Here is a 23,921-nt window from a genome sequence, read left to right on the forward strand (position 1 = left end):
CGTAGATGCCTTTGTGAAGATTGAGTACTCTGATGTGGTCTGGAGAAGCGAGAGAAGAGTAGACGACTCTTTCACTTTGAAAGAGCTGGAGCTTCCGTGGTTGAGGGTCACCAGTTTGTATACAATTTCCACAATCACCTGAAGACCGTGTGCTCCTTACATCTATTGCGGAATCCGGCGAAGGAGCACGGCTGTTCACTGGTGGTACCGCCCCTTCTGGTCGGAGTACTATGCTAGCTTCAGAGGGTAATGAAGCAAATGCCGTATCTGCCGATGGCATAGTCGAATGTTTTGTCTGCGAATCGTGTGGTTCTTGGTCGATGGGTTGGACAAGTGGCCTTTGCAGGTCTTTTCGAGGCCAAGATATGCCTTGTTCATGGTCATTGGCGATAGCTGATCCAAGAAACTGGTCTTTTGCTGCTGACTGAGTGACGTCCAGCGTTTGTGGCAGTGTTCCACAGCTTTGACATGCCGGCAGGTTGGGAAGAAGGATGATATCGGGATAGGAACAGGCCTTATCATGCCAATTAGCCATGGCCCACGTTATATACAGCGGTTGAAGCTGGTTGAATTAGAAGTAGCAGTTTGAAAGGTCTCGGGGAGCGGGGCTTCGTGATTTAAAGCGATTTCTCAAATGCTTGGCCAGTTTTTACAGTTGGATTATTCCTCTGCCAAGGCGTGGGTGTGGCTGTGTAGAAACTTATGCATGCAGTCAGACTGCATGCATGTGAGTGAGGTATGAACGAACTTGCTGTGGCAGATCACAAGGCTGATTTCTTGACCAATATAACTTTCGCCACACGACAGTCGAAATTTTGTGCCCGCGAACGGTAATGTGTCATACGCAAGTGTAAAAAGAGTCAGCAGGGAGGAAGGGGAATCACGTTCATTTGTTCTCGGCTGAGGAAACCTAACGCAGTATCAAAAACATAAAGTTTCTTCTTGAGTTATTAAAATCAATTTGTCTTATCTTACATCTCACCTATAGTGGCTGATTACAAAGTCAAGCCAACTAATTTAGCAGGTAAGACTTATAGGATATGAGATTTCCAGATACTTCAACCCTCATATACGACGACCATATCTACTAAAGAACTCGGGATCCCGTCCGCTCTCTGTAGAATATAAGCTGGTGAGGACTAGAGTAGTATTCAGGCTAGCAGCGACCGGAGAATACCTGGTGTTATATGTTTTTTTGTGTTTCGTGATATTCACGATGATTGTTTCTTGGTGTTTTGTGGGAGTTCGGAAGGCTGTGGCTGATGTGGCGCGTTGGACTACCCTAAGTAGCTATTACTGCTCATGTGGCTGTGCTCTCCTTAACAACATTGTGAAGACAAACGTAGCGATGTCAGTTATGAATAGCGTGAAATCAAGCATTAAAGTAAGAGATCTTGGAATTTCTCTCTGTGCTTTCTGTTCTCAGTTTTGTGTTTGTGGGAATTGATGTACTGTTCACTTACAAGCCACAAACATCCCCAGCATAAGCACGTTTGAGAACATGTGCAGAAACGAGCGGCTACCATATTGAACGAGCAAAGCGTCCTTGCAGATGCGCAAACATTTTTATACTGTGCTTTGGAACATCATTTATTGACAGGAAATACGTCTTGGTCGATATGACAGACAGACGACAGTGCTTTGCGATGGGACGATGAATTCACACCGTTGGTGCACCGGGCACAAGACGAACCACGCTCGGTCGCGGGAGCTAAACCGCCCGCCCGGTGCGCCGCCTTGTCGCCGCCTCGCCGAACCCAGCCGCCGGCCTTCAGCTTTCGGATGAGGCAAAGATCTGTCGTCTGATCATGCCGATCCTTCTCCGTTGCGCCGCTTGCACCGGCATCCTGCCGCATTCCATCGACCCTTATGTCCATTGCAATTGTCACAACTCTCGAATTATCCGTCTCCGTGGTTCCACGCAGTCAATATGAGCAATATCGATGCGAACCCTGGCTGGATCAAAAGGGCTAGCCTAGCTAGCCCCCGAACGGATGGCATCCCCGGTGGAGCACGAATGGAGCATTCATGGCGCCCCATCATCCATGTGACGATGCGTTGGAACTGGGTAGCATTGCCTTTCACATCAACATATCGAATAATGCCTGGAACCAGGGGCCTTTCTTCGCTCCAAGATACCATTTCCTTCAGCTATTGGACAACGTGATGCTTGCATTAGAATTTAGGTGGTACACCTTTAAGAATAGCAATCATGGGAGATCAAATAATTCTCGGGTGCCCGGTCATTTTTCAGAGTCCGTCTGCGAAATACGCACAATTATCGTTGTGGAAGGCACTCATCTGGAAATATGCCAGCTCTTGTACGCAGGGCGTTCCCATGAATTATTTCCTGGGTGACCTGGGATGACCTTCGGCTAACTTGAAGACAAGCTTTCGATATTGACCTCGCGAATGACACTTTCTAAGGAGAATTCCTGCTCAAACTGTAATTCCTTTGACATTATTCCCCGAAGCCATGTGTTGGCCGTCATTGCTCTTAACGAAGTTGTACGGTTTTGCAAGGAAATTAGCGCTGGGGGTCTACGGTGAACCTGACACGACCAGGCTGCTTGCTGCGACCCGTTTGGACCTGGAGAAGCAGAGAAAGCTCACGTTCCGCAGATGAGTCCCGGATCACTCCGTGTGCCCGGAACCCCAGCTCTGGGACTCGCTCATGACTCGAGCCATGCCTGCCAGCGTCGACAAGGGTCTTGTTGTTCGCACAAGCCAAGCCCCAACGGCCGGAAGCTAGGCAAGCGGGGCCATCCTGCTGGCAAAATCACCTGTCGACCCAACCGCCCGTTCACATTTCGTGATTATCTTTAAGGCACAGAACCTTTCAACTCGACCAGAAACTCGGCTGTATTATTTTTGACAGATAATGAAGTCTTCGCTACCGTGTCTGGGCTAGATATCCCTGGCGATCATCCGTCCACGTTGGCCCATGCAGGCTGAGGCAGCTCAACATCCCCCTGCTGGACCCCCTTGTCTGCTGAACTCCGTGTTGGTGGCAGACTCCAGTCAGCACCAAATCGGTGGCCGTATGTGGGTCGGGCGGGATACCACTTCTTCAACTCGTCTACATGATGTCTCTCCACAATCGTGCGTTCAACTTCACATGTGCATCTAGCCCCTGAGCCAACACGCTGCCCAAGCAGCTTCCTCTTCCCAAAATGGGTTGGGAACCTTTCCACCCCAGCCGCGAGTGATTTTCTTTCCTTCCAGTCACAGCATTTGTCACTGCCGCATAAACAAAAGTAGTAACACTTCTCCTCTCTCGCGAGTCATCCACCTGCAGCCGGCTCCTGGGCCCTGCGTCGACGCATTTCTTGGCTTCATTTGCTTCATGCCGCGACGGACGGCTTGGGCTGGTCGAGGATCACGTCGATGACCTTGTGGTCGTTGTAAGCAGCAACGGTGCGCTCGCAGAGAGTGTGCACGCGCTCCTTGGTTTGCAGAGCATCGGGGCAAATCAGCCAGATGACGTTAGTCATGAAGGAGCGGCGGTACTCAATCATCAGCTCGGGGTCGTTGCGGTCGAACTTGGGACCACCCTTGCGGTGCAGGGTCTCGAGGTAGTGGTCGAGAATCTCCATCTCGTGGGCGCGGCGGTCCTCGATGGTAAGCATGGCCGTCATGTGGTAGACGATGTCGTGGAAGCACGATCCGAAGTGGAAAGCTGACCAGTCGAGGAAGCCGATACGTCCATCGCCGGTAAAGTAGACGTTTCCGAGATGCGTGTCACCGTGAAGCAGCGTGCGGAACCGGGGGTTGCGCTCGGCGTAGTACCGGTCAAGCGCCTCGTTACATCGCGCGCCGTCCATCAGGTACTCTGGCAGCTTGGGACGGCCGGGTTCGCGGACGACGTCGTGCCATGGCGTACACATAAACTTCATTGCTGGGTCGTAGTTATTCCAGATCCCTGTCATCGGTCAGACTATGATTTCCTCTAAACGGTGATCAAAAGGGAGCGGCCGCCGCCCTAGGGAGCGTAAAAGGCGCCAGTGAAAGAAACGAAGCGGAATGGGGATCATCTTACAGGGATGGTCTTCCTGGCTTTTACCCCAGTACTGCGCATGCAGACCGGCGAGCTGTTCCACGCCATTCTTCACCTTCTCGACTGAGTAAGCGGCGACCTCCGGGGGAAAGGTGCACCCTTCGTGGACGAGGTCGGTCATGACGGCGATGCCCTGCTTCTCGCTGGTGCCACTCCACCAGCCCTTGGGGAAGATCATGCTTCCTTGGACGGTGGGCGCGATCTTGGAGAAGAACTCGGCCTCGCGCTGCGCCAGGCTGACGGTCCAGGGCTGCTGCTCGACCATCTCCTTGCTGAAGACGCCCTTGATGCAGACATGCTTGGGGCGGGACTCGTCCGCATCGTTTCCGTCCTCGTACGTAATGGTGTAGAAGAGCTTGCTGCCCGTGCCCCAGATGTTGCGTGTGTTCTCGAGCGACTTGATCTTGTGGCCAAGCTTGGCCCCGAGCCACTCGGGGGTGATGCCCTCGGGCAGGACGGGGAGCTCTTCGGTCGTAGTTGTCGACATCTTCTGGGTGTGTTGCAGCGGCCTTTTCTGGTGGTATCGCGGGGTTTGGGTTGTAGTTCGCACCGACGTCCCAGAGGAGCGGAAGGTGTTCCCAATATATAACACACCACTCCTCCTCACCGCCTAGCATCCAGTATCAACCCCGCGTTTACCGCGTCTTTATGTAGAGATACCGCTCAATTTCCTATTCGTACATTGCTACAGCATGCTGTTCTCTAACTCCCCGTCCGGAATGTGGAAGACGCAGTTAAACCCGGCGCATTTGAGTGGAACCGGCACCAACAGCTCGAGTCGAGAGTAACAATCGACAATGATCCCACCCAACGAGCTGGTTTCCAGTCCTGATTCGGTACGGCCGCCCCCAACAAGGAAACTCAAATTGGGCAATACTCCGGTCTGCTGGGAAATTGTGCCTTGCATGGGGTCCAGGTGTAGAATCGTCTCGACTTCGATGAGTGCACCTCGCGTGGGGAGCATACGATGAGAAGCTGCAGTAGAAACCCACGAGCGGGCAGCCGCTACAGAAAACTGCCGCTGCAGAACGAGAAACTGCCGCTGCAGAATCTTGGCGTACATCTTGGCTGGACGGGTGTCATACGCCAACGTTCCGTCTTTGGCTACCGTGCCGCGACGGGATTGTGCGTCTCGCCTACAAGCGTACGCAGACCTGCAGGGGGCGTGAAGCCAACAGGATTCAGAACCCTGGGACATCCTCTTCCAGTCCCACCACCCTGAACCGTCTTCATGAGGAGGAGTGGATATCTCGTCTTGATCGGTCATCGGTGAGAAATTCGTTGTTTGATGCCCTACTAGACAGCCCCGTTTCCAGCCGCCCCCTTAATGGCACCACATCTCTCTTCTTTGGGAAGTGATGATCACCTATGGGATTCTGGAGAAAGACCATTCGGGTTATTAACTTATTATGCTAGCAAGAAGCGTATCTCGCGGACACTAACCCAAGGCGGACCATGGATAAATGCTGAAAAGAACGTCGTTCCCCGTTTATTCGTCGGAATAGCCCCTCCTGCGAAGTTTTCTCGAACCGCGAAGCTATCTCGGAGACAGTCCAACCACACACGACGGGTGCAGCGGGCAGCCTGAACAAACCGCAACCATGGCGAAGGATCTGATGACGACCAAGTTCGAGCCCATCCAACCCGAGGGCCTGGCGCTCATCATGTTGGTGGTGGCGGTTGTCATGACCGTCCTGTCCAGCGCGGTGGTGTGTCTGCGTTTCCACGTCCGCATCACGCTGAAGTCCTTTTCTACCGAGGACTGGTTGATGCTTGCAGGATGGGTAAGTTGCTGCGCGGCAGTTACCAGCTATCTCTGAAGAAAGCCCGCTGAACTTTCTCGCAGATCATCAACCTCGGACACAATGCGTCCGTCATCGTACTTGCATACAGAGGAATCGGGTCCCACGATGATGTTATCACCGTCGGCATGATGTACCAGATCGGACTATGGACGATTATCTGGCAGTTCCTCTACGTGCTGGACGGTGCCCTCATCAAGTCCAGTATTATCTGGACGCTGCTCAGGGTTGCCAAAGACACGAGGAAGATATACCGACACATCCTCTGGGGCCTCTTTGCGCTGTGCTGGATAGTCTGGCAGATCTCGTGGCCTGTTGCCATCTTCCAGTGCAAGCCCGTCTCTGCCGCCTGGGGCGAGCCTGGAGACTGCACCTCGGGGCAGCAGGTTATTTTGCACGTCTCCTACTTTGTATCGGCCGCCAACATTTTCACGGATATTGCTACTGCTATGGTGCCCGCGTTCTTGCTTCGCCATATGCAGGTGCCCAAGAAGGCCAAGATCGCGACTGTTGGTATTCTGTCCCTGGGTGTCTTTGCAGCAGTGGCTACGACTATCCGTATCGGCTATACCTGGGCCTACACGGCAAAGGTTGACAAATATTGTAAGTCTCACCCCCTTTTCCTGCCGCTTGTCTCCTCTTCAGCTGGAAAGAAAGCAAGTGTCGTCAAAAATGGAACTAATTAGTTGCATCACAGACACCATTGCCAAGATCGTCCTGTTGACAGTTCTCGAATGCGATCTCGGAATCATCTGCGGCTCCCTGCCCATGCTGCGGCCCCTGTTCCGAAGACTGGCCTCGACCTACGGCTCCGGAGACCGTTACGCCTCGCGCCCCTCCGGCCACAACATCAACCTGGTCACCATCGGCGGCACGGGCGGGCGCCGCACGCACGTCAAACTGTCCAACCCGGACCCCGACACGGTCAACGGCGACCGCGACCGCGATCTGCACTCCTCGGAGGACGGCGAGTCGACCCGCCGGATCATCCAGGTCCACGTCACGCATGAAGTCAGGCAGGAGACTGCGAAAGGGGACGAGGGACGTGACGGTGTGCAGTTCCAGGTTGCGGTAGGCAGCCCGAGGGATCAAGAGCACAGCTCGGAGTTGAAGAGTGCGAGGTATAACTGATTTGCTTTGTCGTGGGTATGGAAAAGGATCTGAGCGTAATGAACTGCATAATGGTGGTGTTGTATATAATCCAAAACGGTTCACGCCTAAGGAGGTTGTTAAGCTGTGATCATGAGGTAGCAGGGCTTAATAGATGTACTCGAACCAGTATTCGCTTTGGCACTTTTCAGAGTGATCGACCTTTCTTTTGTTCGTGGTTGAGTTATCGCGTTCTCTGTTGCTAGATTCATGCTCTCTCCCGAGTTAAGGTTTAATGGAAACAAAAGCTCATACTCCCAGTATAGATATGGGAGTTAGTATACCGTGGCGGAAGTTGATGGCCGGATATTTGCAGCCGGGAAAGTTTGCTTCGATCTGAGGAAGACCACCGCACTCAACAGGAAAACCTGACCATTCTGCAAATTCTTGCCCTTGTCGCGTTATGCCGAAACCACAGGCGAGAGTTCTCATTTCGAGGCGCAAAGATTAGGCGAATGCTCTATATTTGCGTGCAAAAGCTGCCTGCTTGATATTGACATATGGGAACGTCCAGTCTCACCGCGCTCCCCATATCCAGCAACGACTTGAACATGGTCTCTGCACAATGCCTTCGGAAAGTTTGAAGTGATCCATCGCACATTGCCTTCGCTCCATCCTGATCCACTGTATCCAACAAAAGGCGCATGAAGTAGCCAAGCCCTGGACCCTCTCGGGCCGCTCCTTGGTCCATTTCCCCGCAGAGCCCTACGGATCTTGATTTTCGGAACTTTTGTACGTCTGAAACGGGGAACGGAGCCGGCGTGGCCGTATGAGCGCCATCGGTGGAAGAAAAGACATGCGTCTGGTGGAGAGGAATGATCGTACAGCGCCGGGTTAGAAGTGTATCGCCATATACATTACACCACTCTACGATATTGCTTGTCCGAAAGACTTACTGGGGAAAGACGACTAATCTTTCTTCGAAGTCTGTGATAGGCTGGCACTATCCATGGCTTGGTACTGAGAAATAAAGGTGTCCGCACAGTATCTCCCGTCGCACTTCGCTGCTGGCTAATGCCGGCGTCATGTTGTTTCCCGCTCGAAACTCACGATGATTTCTTGGTGTTTTGTGGCTGATGGACTAGAAGTGTGGCTGCAATATGTGGCTAGGCAGAAGTGGCTGGACAAGGGTGGCTGGATGAACATGCCCAGCCACTCTCGTGCATGGTGGCCGTGCGTGGCTGTGCCGTCCAAGCCTCATCTTGGGATGACATCGCGTGCAGCTCCAGCTCAGCTCCGGTTACCCACCTCTTCCCATGCAGGCGCTCAAGCAGGCTTACCGCCCCGTCGCGAGCCCCGAAAGCGACCGAACATGCCCTAACGAAGGCAGCAACACGCGAGAACCGAGACGTGACCTGACCTGGACTGACCCTCCCAACCACCGGGGGGTCAGTGGGCGGGCAGAGGACAGCGGTCTCGCGTGTGGCCTCGAGTCCAGCGGCCAGCGACTCAGACCCGGTCACGTCGAGGACCCAGTCAAGAGGAGCCCAACGCGCACCCAGTCACCACCCACAAGCCATGCTTCCTCTCGCTTGCTCACCTCCCATGCTGCCGCAGGTCGCGAGACGGACAGAGAGACCCGCCGTTGTTGACGTTGGCATCACCTCCCGGTCGGTCTGGCCCTGATTCACGCCCTGCTCTGCCCTTGACGTGTTCGTGAGTCCGGGGGAGCAAGCAAGGCCAACTCACGCTGCCAAGTGTTGTTGCATCATCATCGCCGTCTTTGCGGATCCCGTATTTCAACCCGATTGCTGCTGTCCTTCTCAAGGAATATTTCGACTTTTTTCCGAATTCACCAAAGGTCGCAGCAAAAACACCACAACAGCATTGTCACGATCCTCGGCCGACCGTCCGAAACACCATCACGAGACGTCACCGAGACACGCGGCACGATGGGCTACGTCGCCAACACCCCGGAAGACCGCCTCGGTCGCTCCGACTCCAAGAACCCAAACACGACCTGCAAAGGCCTCACCACCAACGGCAACTTCTGCCGCAACCCCGTCACCCCCGTCCGCGGCAAGCGCCTCTCGCCCACCGTCAAGGAGGAGTCGCTCTACTGCCACCACCACCGCGACCAAGCCGCCAGCCGCTCCTCCCAGTCGAGCCCCGGGCCCCGGGTCTCTGGCCAGCCCATCCTCGAAGAGCGCACCAGCATCGACACCCTCGCAGACCGCCTCGGCCTCGTCGACATCGGCTCCGACGTGAGCAAGAAGCACAAGCGTCCGCGACCGAACGCAGGAGGATCGACCGACGGCGAGAAGCCCCAGGGAGGATACAGCACACAGTCGAGGCGGCGGAGGGAAATCACCCTCTGCTGCTGCTTCACAATCCCCCTCGAGTTCGGCGAAGATCCCCAGGAAGAAAACATCCCGCCGCGCCCGCAGCCGCGGCCCGTCCAGAACGGAGGCTCCGCCGCCATGCCGCCGGCTTCCTCCCGCCCCTCCAACACCCACCTCTCCCCGAACGCGAGCACGAGCAACCCCGGCCGCCCGAGCACGTCCAGCCGCCACTCCCGCAAGAGCTCCTCCAACCAGGCCTCGCCGCAGCCGCTCTCGCAGCACCAGACGGCGCAGTACCTCGCCCTCATCCCCGGCACCACCGAGCCGTCCGTCGCCTCGGCGCTCATGGCCGAGCTCGCACGCCCCTACGGCAGCTCCGAGGAGCCAGGCTACATCTACATGTTCTGGATCATGACGACGTCCAAAAAGGCCAGCGCGCCCGTCAACGAGGCCCGCGGACTGCTCTCCCCGCCCTCAGCGGACCGCGGGGGCGGCAGGCAGCGGCGCACGAGCGACGTCGCGTCGGCGGTGGCGCACGCGAGCAAGGGCGCGCCGGACAACAAGATGCTGATCAAGATCGGGCGGGCGGCGAACGTGCAGCGGCGGATGCAGCAGTGGTCGCGGCAGTGCTCGTACGACATCGAGGTGCTGCGGTACTATCCCTACATCCCGGGCGCCAGCCAGGCGTCGGGCGAGCAGCCTCGGATGGTGCCGCATGTGCACCGCGTCGAGCGGCTGATTCACCTCGAGCTGCAGGGCATGGGGCTGCACGCGGGGCCGATTAATTGTGACGGGTGCACGTCGGTGCACCGGGAGTGGTTCCAGATCGATGCGTCGAAGAAGGGGATTCAGGCGGTGGATGAGGTTATTCGCAGGTGGTGTGATTTCGACGAGACGCAGGTGCCTTGAGATGGTTGAAGAGAGACGACGGTGTTTTTGAATGGGAACAAACAGCATAGAGGAAACATGGCCATGATGACAACAGGAAACATCACCATATTGTTGTGTATTTAGTCGCACTGGCATTTCGGCATCAAAGCATGGACGACGGCCTGGTGTTTGCGGGCAAACAGAACAGCACCCATCCCGGACGGAGGAAGCATGGCCAGTGGAGTTTTGCGGTTCCTTGCATTTTTACGGGTAGCATTTCACAGAAACTACAGAGTACTTGCTGCATATTTTTTTTGTTTTTGCTTTCCGGCTGCGCATCGAGTCCAGGAACCCAGATCGTCCCAGAACAGCGGGACGGGCAAGGGCTCGCATGCGCCGTCGAATCGGATGGCCAGTTTACAGTTTGTCTCCCGTCTGATGCAATTGTGAATTCCGATGGCGCAATTCTTTGCGGCTGCTAAATGTTCCACCAGGGTTCAAACGTTCTGTCTGGGTGCAGCCATGATCCCGACCGCGGCTGGAACTTGCGAAGACGGGTGTGGACGATGCTCTCGCGTTTATCCCGCTTCCCTGTGCCATCTCGTCTGTTCACTGGTTTGTCTCTGGACAGAGTTGCCTCATGCCTTTCCGAGAGTGTCAAGGCGGCATTAAGTGTGTGAGTGTGTGTGTTTGCTCAACATGATCACCATGAAGAAGAATAGAAAGCCTGTCCGCCTTGTTGCCGCCCGTTCCACGGCGTGTCCAATGCTTTCTTTCTAGGCAATGGCCGCTGCTGAGCTGACCCTGCATGCTGCATGCTACATCCCAGCTCGTCTGCCAGACCGGGCACTGGGGCCATCGCTGGTGGTGTCTGGCGTCCCCAGTTTCAAGCCCGAAGCATCTTTGCGTATGCGACGCTGTACTAAACAAGATGACTCGGCAGAGGATACCTTTCTCTTTTCTCTTGAGCAGCTCTCACCAGCATTGAATTCGAGTTGAGTTGTCCAGGTGGAATCACAGTCAAAGGCGGGCTGTAGTCAAACACTGCGACCGAGGAACGCAAATGGCCCTGCCAAGCTTCCTCTTCCCCCGCGTGCCGAGAGGTCGCCTCATCTCTTGGCCACTTGGCCATCTCTTGGACTCTGCGCTTGGCAATGGGCACAGTAAAACCTCCGGGACACACCGACGCGACGTCACCAAGCTTTCCCGGTGGCGCACCCCTCGATGCTTGTTCGCCGCCGATCCCTGTCCTGTTCTCTTTGCAGCCGCCAACCTCCCGACTCAATTGGTTCTTTATGGACACTACGGATAGACCGTCGAGGCAAGGCTTGGAGGCGCAAGGAAACGCTCGCCTGGCCCGCCGCTAAGGGCAGTCCAGCACTGGCTCTTGCGTCTGGCTATTGCCGACGGCAGCAGGCGGGAGATGCGTGGTTCGACGCCGTCGCCGCATCCCGCGATGACGTGCTCTGGAAAAAGTGCATTCTTTACTAAGAAGTACTGAAAGAGCGTCGGGCGTAGGCCGGCGTGGTGAAATCTCTGCCCGGGGCGGACTCCGTTTCCACTCCCCCCTCCCCTCCCTCCAGGCCACATCGTTGCCTCCCGCGTTGGCGAGTTGGTCTTTGCTAGCTTCCTAGTGGGTGGCTGGCGTCCGCTGCGGGTATCGTAATCTCTGTGGAGGAAGAAGAGAGAGGCTAGCGGGAGCTGTGTTTCTCGTTTGCCCATGGAAGATGTACATGGGATTTGGCCGGGCGGGACATGTGTCTGGCATGTACTTGCTCTGGTGTTTCTGCTGCACATGTTCGTTCCCCGAGGAAGGCGAATTACATTTCTCTGCTCATTTGATTTGCTCTAGACTCTAGTGTACGTAGCATGAAATGTGTGCAGCATGTAGCTTCATGCCCGGTTTGCATGCAAAGAGTACCTCACGTACGTCTTCATGGCAAGGAACCCGCGTCCAAGACCCCATGTCCCATGTTCCATGCTTCCGTCCCTGTATCTGAAGGAATCGAACTGCGACTGCGACTGCGACTGCAACTCGAAGGGGAGCTGATCATTCCTCTTCCCGTCGTGCCCTCTTCTCTACCTGACTTCATATACCTGCACGTCCCACGTGTTGCTCTGCCTGACCTTCTCGTCATCCTCCCCTCCCTCCGTGCGCCGCTCGCAGTCTGTTCTCAACTTCTGACATTACTTCATCTCTTCCCCTCCATCCGTCCCCCCTCTCGCACTCCCACACACATGCCACGTCCCTAACCGTGCAGTGCTCTCCGTCGCATAACCAACCCATCGTCGCATAGCATCGTTATTCCTCACGGTTCACTCGTTCGGCGCGGCATCATTAGACGACAGTCGCCTTTGCGCGATTCATCGCAACACCTTCGTTCCCCAATCGGTCCCGCTACACAACCGCCAATTGAGCAATCGAGAGGCTTCCGCCATGGACAAGGAACTCCGCCAGCCCGAGGGCGAAAAGATCGCCTCCGAGCTCAACTTCGCGCGCGCCGACCCCGAGTCCGGCGGCGGCTCGACGGGATGGAGCGCCTGGTTCGGCGGGCGGAACACCAAGGTCGGGCCGAGGATAGCACCCGTGCAGGAGGGCCTTGCGGACGGCTCCGACAGCGATGTCAGCGCCGATGCGATCCTGGGCAAGCAGCTTGCCGAGGAGGACGGGCACGCGATCAAGTATAGGACGTGTAGCTGGCAAAAGGTGCGGCATGACGCGATGCTGGCGGCTACTTAGACTGGAATGGTGATGTGCTGATCATGTGGGATAGACTGCTGGACTGCTGTTTTCCGAGTACATTTGCTTGGTAAGTTTGGGATTGCACGGTGATGGAGAAATGCGATTAACTGACATTGGCAGGCCATCATGAGTTTTCCGTGGTCGTATAGCATTCTGGGCCTCGTCCCGGGACTGATTCTCACGGCTGTCATTGCGTTGATCGTCCTCTACACGTTAGTCCTCTCTCAACCGCAGCTTCAGACTTTCCCGCTCACAATCGCAGATCTTTGGTCCTCTGGCAGTTCTGCTTGAGGCATCCTGAGGTGCGCGACGTTTGCGACATTGGCCAGATGCTCTTCTGGGGCAAGAAATGGGCCTGGTACGCCACCGCCGTCATGTTCATCCTGAACAACACCGTACGTCTGCAGCATTCACCAACATCACACATCTTGCTAACAATTGATAGTTCATTCAAGTTAGTGACACGGTTGACGCTCTGATAACAACAATTGACATTCTTCTAGGGCCTCCACGTCCTCGTCGGCGCAAAGTACCTCAACACCATGACCGAGACGGACCCCGTCGCCTGCCGCACCGTCGTCTTCTCCATTGTTGTTACCATCATCTGCTGGATCTCGTCTCTGCCGCGCACCTTTGACGCCCTCTCCAAAGCCGGAACTGCCTCGGCCGCTTTCACCTTTATCTCAGTCCTGCTGGCGACGATCTTTGCTGGTATCCAGGCCCATCCCGCCGGCTACGATCCTCGTACCTCATACGTCAACGCGAACGGCGTCACCCAGACGGGCGGAAACCCCATCGTCACCGCCATTCCCGTCGCCGGCACCACCTTTGTGTCGGGCATGAACGCGTTCTTGAACATCAGCTACACCTTCATCGGCCAGATCACCCTGCCCAGCTTCATCGCCGAGATGAAGGACCCTCGCGATTTCCCCAAGGCTTTGTGGGCCGTCACCATCGGCGAGATCATCGTCTTCAGCATCGTGGGAGCCGTCATCTACGCCTACACCGGCAACCAGTACATGACCGCGCCGGCGTTTGGGTCTCTCGAGGACGTGTACAAGAAGGTGTCGTTCTCCTTCATGATTCCGACGCTCATTTTCCTCGGTGTTTTGTACGCCAGTGTGTCGGCCCGCTTCCTCTTCTTCCGCCTGTTCAAGGGCACCAAGCACTTGCACGAGCACACCGTGATCGGCTGGGGCTCATGGGCCACCATTCTCCGTGAGTTATGACTGTGTTGATCTCGAATGTCCTATCTAACATCAATAGTCGCCCTCTGGCTCTTGGCGTTCTTGATTGCTGAAGTGATTCCATTCTTCTCCTCCCGTAAGTGTTCCAGGTCCATACCCTAGGCTCCATTCTAACCATTGGCAGTGCTGTCCCTCATGTCGTCGCTTTTCGACTCATTCTTCGGATTCGTCTTCTGGGGAGTTGCCTACTTCCGCATGCGAGGCGCCGACAACCGCGCCGGCGTCCCCAAGCCGAACAAGCTAGTCGACCTCTTCTACATGGCCCTCAACATCATCATCATCCTGACAGGTCTCCTATTCTTGACGGCCGGAACCTACGCCAGTGTCGAGGGTATCATCCAAGAATTCGAGGCCGGTACCGTCGGCAAAGTGTTCGGCTGTGCTAGCAACGGCATCTGATTCCGACGGAGCGAGAAGCGCGTTTGACTACTAGTGCGAAGAAAGTAACGACATGATCGAGCGTGGAAATCTGCATAATCATAATGATGGGCGTATACACTGCCATGATACCATAGACACGACTGCCTCAATTGAGTTTGAATACATTTTGTTCACATTGGTCTGTCGCCAGTGCCCTTCTCGCTTGCTGTCCCGTAAAACCTGAACGCCAAATATCCCAAACCACGTCTAACAAATGCGAATGTCTCGCTTTACGAATGAAGTACCCCGGCCAAATGCCTCCCCCTTCATCATCCCGTGCACGAAGCACTCACCGACCAGCTGCACCTCGGCCGACGCAGAATCGTACCGGTGACGGAAGCTATACGGCATCCGGGCTCCGGGCAGTACAGCTACAAAGTCCCTCTCCTGGCTCTCGCTTGCTACCAAACCCATCCCGCCGTTCGAAGCGATGAAGAACCTCCGCCCATGGCAGCTGATGCGCAACTTCGTCACGGCCTCCTCGTCTACCCCCTCAAAGAGGTACTTGCTCTCCATCTTGCGCCTCTCCTCTGGAACCAGCAGTCGCCGACAGATCACCCGCCGAGCATCGACGTACTCGTCATCGGAGTCGGTCATGATCGTCTGGATGAAGCGCTCCATTGTTTTGGTAGGACACTCTTTTGTGGTCTTTGCCTCGAGAATGCCCCTCCACTGACGGAAGACGACGCTCTCCCACCCGGGGGAGGATACATCGCACGCCTCCCCAAGGGTCTTCACGTCCCCCACGCAGATGGCCGGAACCTCCAACTTTGCACCATTTTCCCCTGTGAGGATGCGGAAGGCTTGCTCACGCCCGGCGCCGGCGTTGAACTCCGTCAGCGGCAGGTGCGCCAATATCGTCCGTGAGTGGGGGACGCGCCAGTCGGGCACCCAGCTCGGCACACCCTCGCCCTTTCCCTGGACTGCGGAGAGGAAGTCCAGCCCTGTGGTCTCGAGGAGGAGCGTCGCGAAGTTGGTGTAGACTGTCTCGACGGGGGCCGTATAATTCACCATCCGCCGCCGCGTTTTCTCATCCTCGATGGCTTCGACGGCGCTGGCTACCCTCTCGAGTGCCTCCCCCTTCCCGCGGGTTGAAGCGTTGCTGGCTTCGCCTGAGAAGAAACCCGAGCGGCGGTAGGAGTCGATCTGCGGCCTGGTCATGGGGAAGGGGTACAGCGCCAGAAACGCAAACACGCGGTCGCGCGGGTCGGGGGCGGAGCAGGGCGATGCCTCGCAGAGCGCTTTTACGAATTGGGACGTGGTGAGGGTGGAGATGTAGCCGCGCTGTTTAAGCCTTCGGATGGGTTGGAGGATCGGGGCGTGGAGGGGGAGGAGGCGGGCTGCGAGTGAGAAGTTGGATAGCGGGACCTCGAGGGCGTGGTGGATGATGACGGCGTTGCGGGCGCGGGAGAGGTGGAGGATGGAGAGTGTGGCGGAGAAGTATGGGTGCGAGAAGAGGGAGTGGAGGAGGGCGAGGGTTGATGGGGAGGGGTTGCGGAAGCGGGATGTTGCGATGTAGGTTATTGCTTCGGTGTGGTTGGTGGGCGAGAGGAGGGGAATTGTGACGCGGGTTGCGGCGCGGTAGATTGATGGCGTGAGCAGGAGTTGGGAGCTCCGTTCGGAGGGGGAGGAGGCGTTGATGCTGAGCTCCGGGAGGTAGAGGGTGCGCGAGCCGGTTGAAAGGCGGAGGGTTGTGAGGGCCTCCGCGGTTGAGTATGGGACTTGGAGCGGGGTTGGCGATGTCGGGGCGAGGATGGGCGGCAGGACGGTGATTGTCGATGTTGTGTTGTCGTCGTCGGAGTGTGGTGTGAAGGAGACGGCTTCGTATGGAGGGGCGTCGTTGCGGTGGCAGGTTAAGATGCGGCAGACGAGGGGGTCTGATGGGATGGTTGCGGGTTCGAGGACCACGAGGCGGATTTGGTCTCTTTCGAGGTGTGTGTAGTGGTAGGATGAGCTACTCGTGGTCGCTGCCGGGCTGGATGGGCTTGTGGTGGGAGTTGGCGATGCCATTCTTGGTGTTGAGGGCGTTTCCGCGGCCACGTGGTTATGCGTACACTCGTTGGACCTCATTTTGGGCAGATGCTGGATGCAGGAACAGAAAGACAAGAAGGAATAGCAACAATGGAAAGCCACCTCGTGGAAGGAATACGGGCCCTAGAAGAATGGAAACGCGCGAAGAAGACGCCCTCCAAGTTTTGTTTTGGTAACTTCGAGGAGCTTGCTACTAGTGGAGAGGAACAGGACCTGACTAGAGAAACAACAATGATAGACACTAGGCTGCCACGTTTCGCGGAGATGCTGCAAAACGCGGCGCACCGGCCTTGGAGATGGGGATTCACCGAACACTGCCACTGCAATGTTTTCCCACGGGCGCGGCGCGCGCGACCGACCTCACGCTTACCCGCAGGATGCGCCATGCACGAGGGTCCGTACGACGGATTGCCGTCTTACCTGCTGGCTACCAGTTACCGTTGGGGGTGCTAGGCCCAACGCCGAGCGGGCGAAATCTTGTAACCTTCTAGCGTGGTTTTGGTGAAAGGGTCTGAGGTTTCGAAGGTGTACCTACGCCTAAGTGCCGGTTGTGGCTGCAGACGGTAGTGGTGAAGCAACACGAGAAGAGACAAAAGAAATGTGGTGATCGGACCCCTCTCTTGGGGGATGTACATATGGTGGCTCTCGGGCCGGGGGCCGGAGCCGTTGGGTGGCACTTTACTGTTGTTGGAGAGGTTCGAAACAACGTTTTGGAGAGTAGGGCTGTGCTAGAGGAACGGCCGGGTGTTCATCCGGGAGTTCATGCGATGGGAGATTTGATGGGATGGGTTTTCCTGTCTTCCGTTCTTTGGACCGTGTGTTTTGGGTTCCATGTTGGACTGGGTTTAGTGAGAGATCAAGCCACCTACGGTGTGGCGGATATGAAAGACTCTAGTCAGACAGCTTCAGGTGCAGAAACAAGCTTTTTCACCATTCATCCTCTCATTTCGTTATATCTACCTGGCGAAAGACAAAGTATCTTACATGAATTATCGGTGAGAATCGGTCTCAGATATCAATGTCATGACATGACACAGGAGCCGCTCTTATCCCTCTTGTGGTGCTTCGGAATGTGGTTCTCCAGCGCGCAACACAGCGGATGCGCGTTCGGCGCGAAGCACTCCGGCCCCATGTCAATCACCCGCGCCTTTCGGTTCGCCCAGCCCTCGCCGTAGCCCGCCGTCGCGTGGTACACGCAGTACACGCGGCTGCGGTCCCGCGGGTTGGGTAGGAAACTCGCATGCCCCGGCCCGAACGGCCCCCCGCAGCGCTTGTGGCTTTTCAACAACGGCGTCGACCGCTTCGCCCACGACGCCGGGTTGAGCGGGTCCTGGCCGACGAGCGGGAGCAGGCCGAGCTTGTAGTGGCTCGTCCAGCTGCCGTCAGCGGAGTAGACGATGCCGCGGAAGACGCCGGGGATGTCGACCCACGACGGGCCCTCGTTGACGCCGCGGCGGCCGTCGTCGGGGCGCTCCCACTCGAGCTCCGCGCGCGAGATGCACACCAGCGTGTCGCGGATGGCGTGCTCCGGGTCGGCCATCTTGATGAGGAAGAGGTCCTGCTCGGTGTCGGAGTGGTCGCCGACGGGCCAGCCGCTCCAGCAGCAGTAGAGGTCGCGGGTGTTGGGGGAGAAGACGGTGGCGTCGATGGACCAGTGATCGGGCATGCCCTTGAGGGGCCCGAGGAACTCCCAGGCGGAGGCGTCCATGGGGTCCTGGGACGAGCAGCGGAGGAGGGTGGTGCGGTGGCCCGGGTTGCCGACGCCCGGGGGCGCGCCGCAGGTGTAGATGTACCAGCGGCCGTTGAGGTAGTGCAGCTCGGGGGCCCAGATGTTGACGGACCAGGGCGTGCCCGGGGCGGGGTGCCAGACGGTGGACTTTTGCGGGTTGTGGAAGTGTTCGAGCGTCGGCGAGGACCAGATCTCGATGCGGTTGTCGAGAGTGAAGGTGAAGTAGAAGCGGCCGTTGCCGGCGATGATCCAGGGGTCGGGCGTGTCGATGTTGGCGATGATTTTGTTGGACATGGTTGTGATGTCTCTCTTCAATTGACTATGCCGAGCTTGAGTGTGTTTTCAGAGTCGGTAAATGTCGTAAGTGGTAATGACCGTCAGGGGCTTCGTCGTGTTTGTCTTTGAGATTGCAGCTTGAGAAGCACGTGGTTGAGAAGTCAGAGTGAGTGTGAGAGTGAGGCTTGAGAAGAGGCTTGTGAAAGAGAAAGAGGAAACGCCGTTTGGGCCGCTGGGCGGGAACGTCACTGGCGTTTCAGCCATAGTCATCTGATGTTTCGGCCCTGCGGTGAGGGGATCTACAGGGACCGGGGCTGGGGTTCGGAGGGGCCTGAAGAGGCGTTTGCGTCATTTCTCCGCATGCTCGGCCCCGGGTTCGTGAACTTTAAATAGCACACGCCGTCTCTGATGGGTTTAGTCGGGTTAATTAGTCAGTCTTGGAAGTTGGATTGACTTTGGGGCAGAGATTACAGTACACTTGGTGATGAGAAGGGAGGTACAGCATTATTTCGTTGAAGCTGGTAACATTGGACTCAAATTTAGCTCTAGCGAATTGGGCGAACTTAAGAAGCTGACTTGTTAGCTATGTACAGCAAAACCTCCGGTAACTGTTGAACTACCGTCTTCTCTAGAAGGCATGATGCAAATCTTCATGGTAGTAGGTGCACAGTAAAGAAGTACAGTGACTACATCGCGTCGTTCATCGCGTCGTTCATCGCGCAGTATCAAGCGTTAATGCAGCTTCTCCGGGGAATTCCAGTAGTCTCTTGCCCCATCGACAGGCGGTTCAGCATAGGGGTTGAATGAGATATTACTTACATGAAATCTACTTTAAATAGGTATCAAAACGTTCATCTCTCCCATGAAGTCAGACAACCGGTGATTCCATGAACTTAAGGACGTAGAAAATGCGGTATGTTGCATTGAATCTTCTGCAAAAGAGGGATAATCCTGGAGAGTATTTAGGAAACGTAGAGACTACAAGGTTTCAGGCCGGTAAGGAAATCAATGATTGAGGAGCTGAGCACATCTTGGGTAGTCCTGCTGGTCACTCAGCACGACTGACCCTTTTCAGCTCATGTTACATAACCTAATAAATGAAGACGGGGAATTTTCGCGATAATCCAAGGAGCTTTCGCATACACTAACCCAGATCGTGATCTCAATAACATCCACACGTCTAGTTCAAGCTTGTTAATATGAGAAGTATGACACGTTGTAAAACCAAATCGACTCGGATGTATCAATAATCAGACTAGTTGCGTGAACCTACCTGCGGGGTTCTGCCATCGATAGCGGGCGTAAATCAGCCACAAGACATGAAATCAACTCTCTAACCTGCTGATGAGCCGATGATGTTAGTATCCTGCACATTGCCGTTCTTACGCTAAGTAGACTATTTGTCATGAAATTTGTTTTTGCGAAAATAGTAAGTCCGTGGAGATAGGTAGAAGCTGACCAATTCCTAGAGCGCCACAGTCGATGTTCACTAATCTCGGAATCTCAATTTCATATAAAATATGCCAGCGTCTAGGTACGAAAGTGCAATTATTCACCACACGGTATTCCTTCCTATATCAAAAGAAACTTTTGACACGTCAACTCAAATACAACAGACCATAATCGAAAATATTGACAAGATGTCTACTCACAAAGCCCTCGTCATCCACACGCTGCAGCAGCCTCCGTCAATTATTGAACGGCCAACTCCAGTTCCAAAGGATGACGAAATTCTTTTGAAAGTATCGATTGTTGGATGTAAGTTTTCGTTTTAGTTGCTGCTTCTCCTTTCTGTTGGTTGTCAAGCCATGCTAAACATCGGAAGTGAACCCCCATGATGCCTCAGGAAAAAGATACGGGTTGTTCATCAAAGACAACTTGCCCTCGCCCCTGGGAGTAGATCTCGTTGGGGAAATCGTTAGCTGCGGCCGCGATGTTACCCAATACCAGATCGGCGATCGCGTTTTCGCGTTCGGCAGTCCTTTTTCTGCGGACAGTACTGGCACTCAAGAATACTGCGTCGTACCAGCATGGCAGTCAGCCCCGCTGCCGAAGGCCATAAGCGCTGACGAAGCGGCGACTTTCCCGCTGAACGCCATGACCATGGTATTTGCCTTGTTTCACGAGACTGGCTTGAACCTGCGCAGTCCTTTTGGTGCCGACAAGGATGAATGCGACTACAGCGCGGAATCAATCCTGATCATCGGTGGTGGGTCTGCTACAGGCAACTTTGGCGTGCAGATGGCTCGATTAGCGAAGTTCGGAAACATCATTGTGGTGGCATCGAAAGCAAGAGAGTCCCAGCTTAAGGCTCTCGGGGCCACGACTGTTATTGATCGCGCCGTGGACGAATCTCAGATTGAGAACCAGATCAGGGACGTGGTCGGAGATGATCTGGTTTTCGCTGTGGACTGCGTCGGGCGCGGCCCAGGCGGGCAGACATTGGGCGCCAAGGCTCTTTCCAGCCGCAAGAAAGGGGTTTTGGCCGCGTTGATTAAGCTTGGCGACGTCGACGAGTCTCGAATCGGGTCAAAGTTTGCTGGCTACGTTCGCAACCAAGTGTTGTGTCACACGACGAAATATCCGCATATCACAAAGGAATTTTGGGGTGCACTGCCAAACTTGATCGAAAGTGGTACCCTGCAGCCGACGACTTTTCAGGTTGTGGACGGTCTGGACGTTGAGACGGTCGACAGTTTCCTCGACAACTACAGTCGCGGTCTTGGACAAACAAAGCCTCACTTCCACTTAGGGAATACCTTCAAACAGTGATAACAGCTTGTTGAAAGCTTGGAATACTGCTTAATGTTCTATCCGCTTTCTAATTTAGTCAACTTACATACTTTTGGAACACCTCATTTGGAACTTTTGAAGACCACTCTGGAGGAAAAACCAACGTTTCACTAATGAACTTGATTGAAAAGCCCCAAAGTATCACTGGCATTATGAAGATAGGAACTGATGCATTTTGTGTCTCATCCGGGACCTGGCGCAGCACTCGCAGAACGAATAAGACAATCAGCAGCAGCGCGCACGCAACTAGGCTGAAAGTCTTAGATATTTCTCAAGCTGTGCTTTATCTGTTTTGAGCATGTGGAGACAAAGGGGTGCTACTAGCGTTGCTTGGAGACGTACAGCAAATATGAATAGTTAGATTCCCTCACGGGGTACCCTCGTATTATTCTTTTCCAACTCTTCAGGCAGAACTGTGAAAAGCTTCAAGGGGGAAAACAACTAATGAATATCGCTAGATTGAAGACAATCTTCCATCAACCTCAAACTCGTAGCTGCAGTCGTTTACTCTTCTCAATGAATTCCACCACCTGGCGGGCTATCGAGAAAGGCTTCGGTTTCGGTGTGCGCTCAACAACTACTGGACTCCAGACTGACGCTCCGACTATGGTCTGAAAGCTCACTTTGACCTCATAGTCGCAGTTTTCTAACAGCGAACTAAGGACTGCTTGCGACTCCGAAATGGTGCAGAATATCTCTTTGTTTGCATCATCCTCGATTCCCTTGGGTAAAGCGCTGTCTCGAAGAGAGCTGTTTAGTCGTCGATATTTGACCAGAAACCCCGTGGTTGGTATAATCTCGCTCTCGGAGTCCTCACGCCCTTGGGCTAGAGTCACTGTAATTGTCTTGCCATCGACGGATAGACATGGGGTAGAAGGAGCTTTGGGAAGCATTCCGTTGACAATTGAAAATCTGCCCCGATTGTCGAGAATGATGTCGCCAACTTTGGTGCTGACCTTTTTCAGGTTGCCAGGGCAAAAGGCGGTGTCTATACTTGCAACTCCAAAAGTAACGGGCGGGGTTGCGGGTGATCGCTTCCGCAGCTCACACAGGGCTGAAAAAGATTCTTCCACAAAGACCTTTGTGTCATCGTTCTCGAACCACTCTTCGTCCATATCATCTTTAGCCTTTTCGGTGTTGGAGTACTCGGTGCCAGATTCTATTAAGTCTTGAAGCGGATGCTTCTCCATCCCGATGGAAAGACCTCCTAACGAGAGGAAAAGCCTCGGAGCCGCGCCCCCTGTGAGGGATTGAACCTTCAACGCTCCTAAATGATTCTCGAATTTCTCTGCAGACAGAGAAGCAAGCGTTGTCTCAAGAACATTGGCCTCGTTTGACTTCTTATCGATGAATCGTTTCGTGGTCCAAGTATGTTGTCGAAACAACTTTACAGCGGCCCGGAGAGCCGTGGCATTTGTGTTTTCATCCTTGGTACCATCTCGAAGTTCAGGGAGTAGACGACGTGCCTCTTGTTCAAATTCGTTTTGAGCATCGGCAAAAGCATCCCGAAAGTTGGAAATCTGGCGTCCGATTGCCGGGAATTCGCTCTGAAATAAATCTTTGCTGATGAGATCCCGCAACATGAGGCCTGCCATGTTGCCATCTTTGAGAGCGGCGGCCGTCTTAGTGACGAGGCTACTGTCCAGGCTTCGGATAATTCGGCCTGCCTTCCTGTCGAGAATCGAGAGCGGCAGAAGCGTGCAGGAAAGCGCGTTCGTTTGCTTAGCCAGAGTCCTGGGCATTTCCCCAGCAACCCTGCGGGCATCCTCGAGGCTGGAAACATTCTCAGCGATGGCACCGCTGTATGAAATCTTAACGTCGTCGAAGAGAGCCTCGTTCTTGGAGGAGAACTCGACCTTGTCCCCACCACTGACAGGGACATTGACAACGCTGACCTTAAGCTCTCCTGCAATTCTGCGGGCTTCATCAGCCGAAGAACAGGCCTTCACAAAGCTCAGAGTAGCGCTTCCGCCTTCGACGACTTCGGCGACGAAGTGAGTGTATCGACCATCGTCGAGATATTGGCTGTATTTCATAGAGGCCAGGACCTCTTGAGGAATCCGACGGGTGTGACGCATAACGGTGCACGAAGCGTCAAGACGAGCCTCATGGGCAGTGGACTTTCTGTCGTTAAGGAACTTGGCAGACCCGACAGCGCTGCATAGCTTGAGGTCAAGGTTCAATGAACCCTCGGTGTCGAGGGAAATGTTGTTTCGGGCTTCTTCGAGCGAGTGAGAAAGGACAAAGTCTGCATTTTGAACCTGCTCCTCGCTCAACTCTGGCTTCGCGTTGACCACCGAATTATCCCAGAGAGAGACGCCGCTGAAGAATTGTGAGGTGCGCACGTCGTAAAGCATGCCAAGCTTGATATTCCGCCCGAGGGCGGGCTGCGAAAGAGAACTGTCGTAGGAAAAGCCCATTTAATCGCGATTGAAGTGGAAAGGGATTGCACCTGTAGTGGTACTGCAGAAGTTGCGTTTCCACAGATTTCAAACAGACGACGTCGATGGATTGGAGGTCCA

General features: G+C 55.0%; 8 protein-coding genes across 8 annotated transcripts; 4 read left to right on the plus strand and 4 right to left on the minus strand.

Moving 5' to 3' along the window:
- Positions 1 to 3,344: 3,344 nt before the first annotated feature.
- On the minus strand, positions 3,345 to 4,544 carry GCG54_00012734 (uncharacterized protein; the record flags this gene model as incomplete). Its single annotated transcript, XM_045412606.1, has 2 exons — positions 3,345 to 3,922; positions 4,040 to 4,544. 2 exons carry the CDS (start codon positions 4,542 to 4,544, stop codon positions 3,345 to 3,347), a joined length of 1,083 nt encoding a protein of 360 aa, XP_045268612.1.
- A 1,114-nt stretch (positions 4,545 to 5,658) lies between these two features.
- On the plus strand, positions 5,659 to 6,990 carry GCG54_00012735 (uncharacterized protein; the record flags this gene model as incomplete). Its single annotated transcript, XM_045412607.1, has 3 exons — positions 5,659 to 5,841; positions 5,904 to 6,462; positions 6,557 to 6,990. The coding sequence occupies 3 exons, from the start codon at positions 5,659 to 5,661 to the stop codon at positions 6,988 to 6,990; spliced, it is 1,176 nt and encodes a 391-aa protein (XP_045268613.1).
- A 1,910-nt stretch (positions 6,991 to 8,900) lies between these two features.
- Positions 8,901 to 10,199, plus strand: GCG54_00012736 (uncharacterized protein; the record flags this gene model as incomplete). Its single annotated transcript, XM_045412608.1, has 1 exon — positions 8,901 to 10,199. One exon carries the CDS (start codon positions 8,901 to 8,903, stop codon positions 10,197 to 10,199), a length of 1,299 nt encoding a protein of 432 aa, XP_045268614.1.
- A 2,398-nt stretch (positions 10,200 to 12,597) lies between these two features.
- GCG54_00012737 (N amino acid transport system protein) lies at positions 12,598 to 14,549 on the plus strand (the record flags this gene model as incomplete). The annotated part of the gene is made up of 8 exons (XM_045412609.1): positions 12,598 to 12,867; positions 12,935 to 12,970; positions 13,024 to 13,115; positions 13,166 to 13,298; positions 13,349 to 13,357; positions 13,407 to 14,121; positions 14,170 to 14,226; positions 14,275 to 14,549. The coding sequence occupies 8 exons, from the start codon at positions 12,598 to 12,600 to the stop codon at positions 14,547 to 14,549; spliced, it is 1,587 nt and encodes a 528-aa protein (XP_045268615.1).
- Positions 14,550 to 14,777: 228 nt separating this feature from the next.
- On the minus strand, positions 14,778 to 16,640 carry GCG54_00012738 (uncharacterized protein; the record flags this gene model as incomplete). Its single annotated transcript, XM_045412610.1, has 1 exon — positions 14,778 to 16,640. One exon carries the CDS (start codon positions 16,638 to 16,640, stop codon positions 14,778 to 14,780), a length of 1,863 nt encoding a protein of 620 aa, XP_045268616.1.
- A 982-nt stretch (positions 16,641 to 17,622) lies between these two features.
- Positions 17,623 to 18,624, minus strand: GCG54_00012739 (Extracellular exo-alpha-(1->5)-L-arabinofuranosidase; the record flags this gene model as incomplete). Its single annotated transcript, XM_045412611.1, has 1 exon — positions 17,623 to 18,624. The coding sequence occupies one exon, from the start codon at positions 18,622 to 18,624 to the stop codon at positions 17,623 to 17,625; it is 1,002 nt and encodes a 333-aa protein (XP_045268617.1).
- A 1,622-nt stretch (positions 18,625 to 20,246) lies between these two features.
- On the plus strand, positions 20,247 to 21,378 carry GCG54_00012740 (putative zinc-type alcohol dehydrogenase-like protein YdjJ; the record flags this gene model as incomplete). The annotated part of the gene is made up of 2 exons (XM_045412612.1): positions 20,247 to 20,364; positions 20,432 to 21,378. The coding sequence occupies 2 exons, from the start codon at positions 20,247 to 20,249 to the stop codon at positions 21,376 to 21,378; spliced, it is 1,065 nt and encodes a 354-aa protein (XP_045268618.1).
- A 503-nt stretch (positions 21,379 to 21,881) lies between these two features.
- GCG54_00012741 (uncharacterized protein) lies at positions 21,882 to 23,819 on the minus strand (the record flags this gene model as incomplete). The annotated part of the gene is made up of 1 exon (XM_045412613.1): positions 21,882 to 23,819. One exon carries the CDS (start codon positions 23,817 to 23,819, stop codon positions 21,882 to 21,884), a length of 1,938 nt encoding a protein of 645 aa, XP_045268619.1.
- Positions 23,820 to 23,921: the final 102 nt, after the last annotated feature.

This window comes from Colletotrichum gloeosporioides (assembly GCF_011800055.1).
Source record: "Colletotrichum gloeosporioides strain Lc1 chromosome Unknown consensus_16, whole genome shotgun sequence".
Classification (NCBI taxonomy): domain Eukaryota; kingdom Fungi; phylum Ascomycota; class Sordariomycetes; order Glomerellales; family Glomerellaceae; genus Colletotrichum; species Colletotrichum gloeosporioides.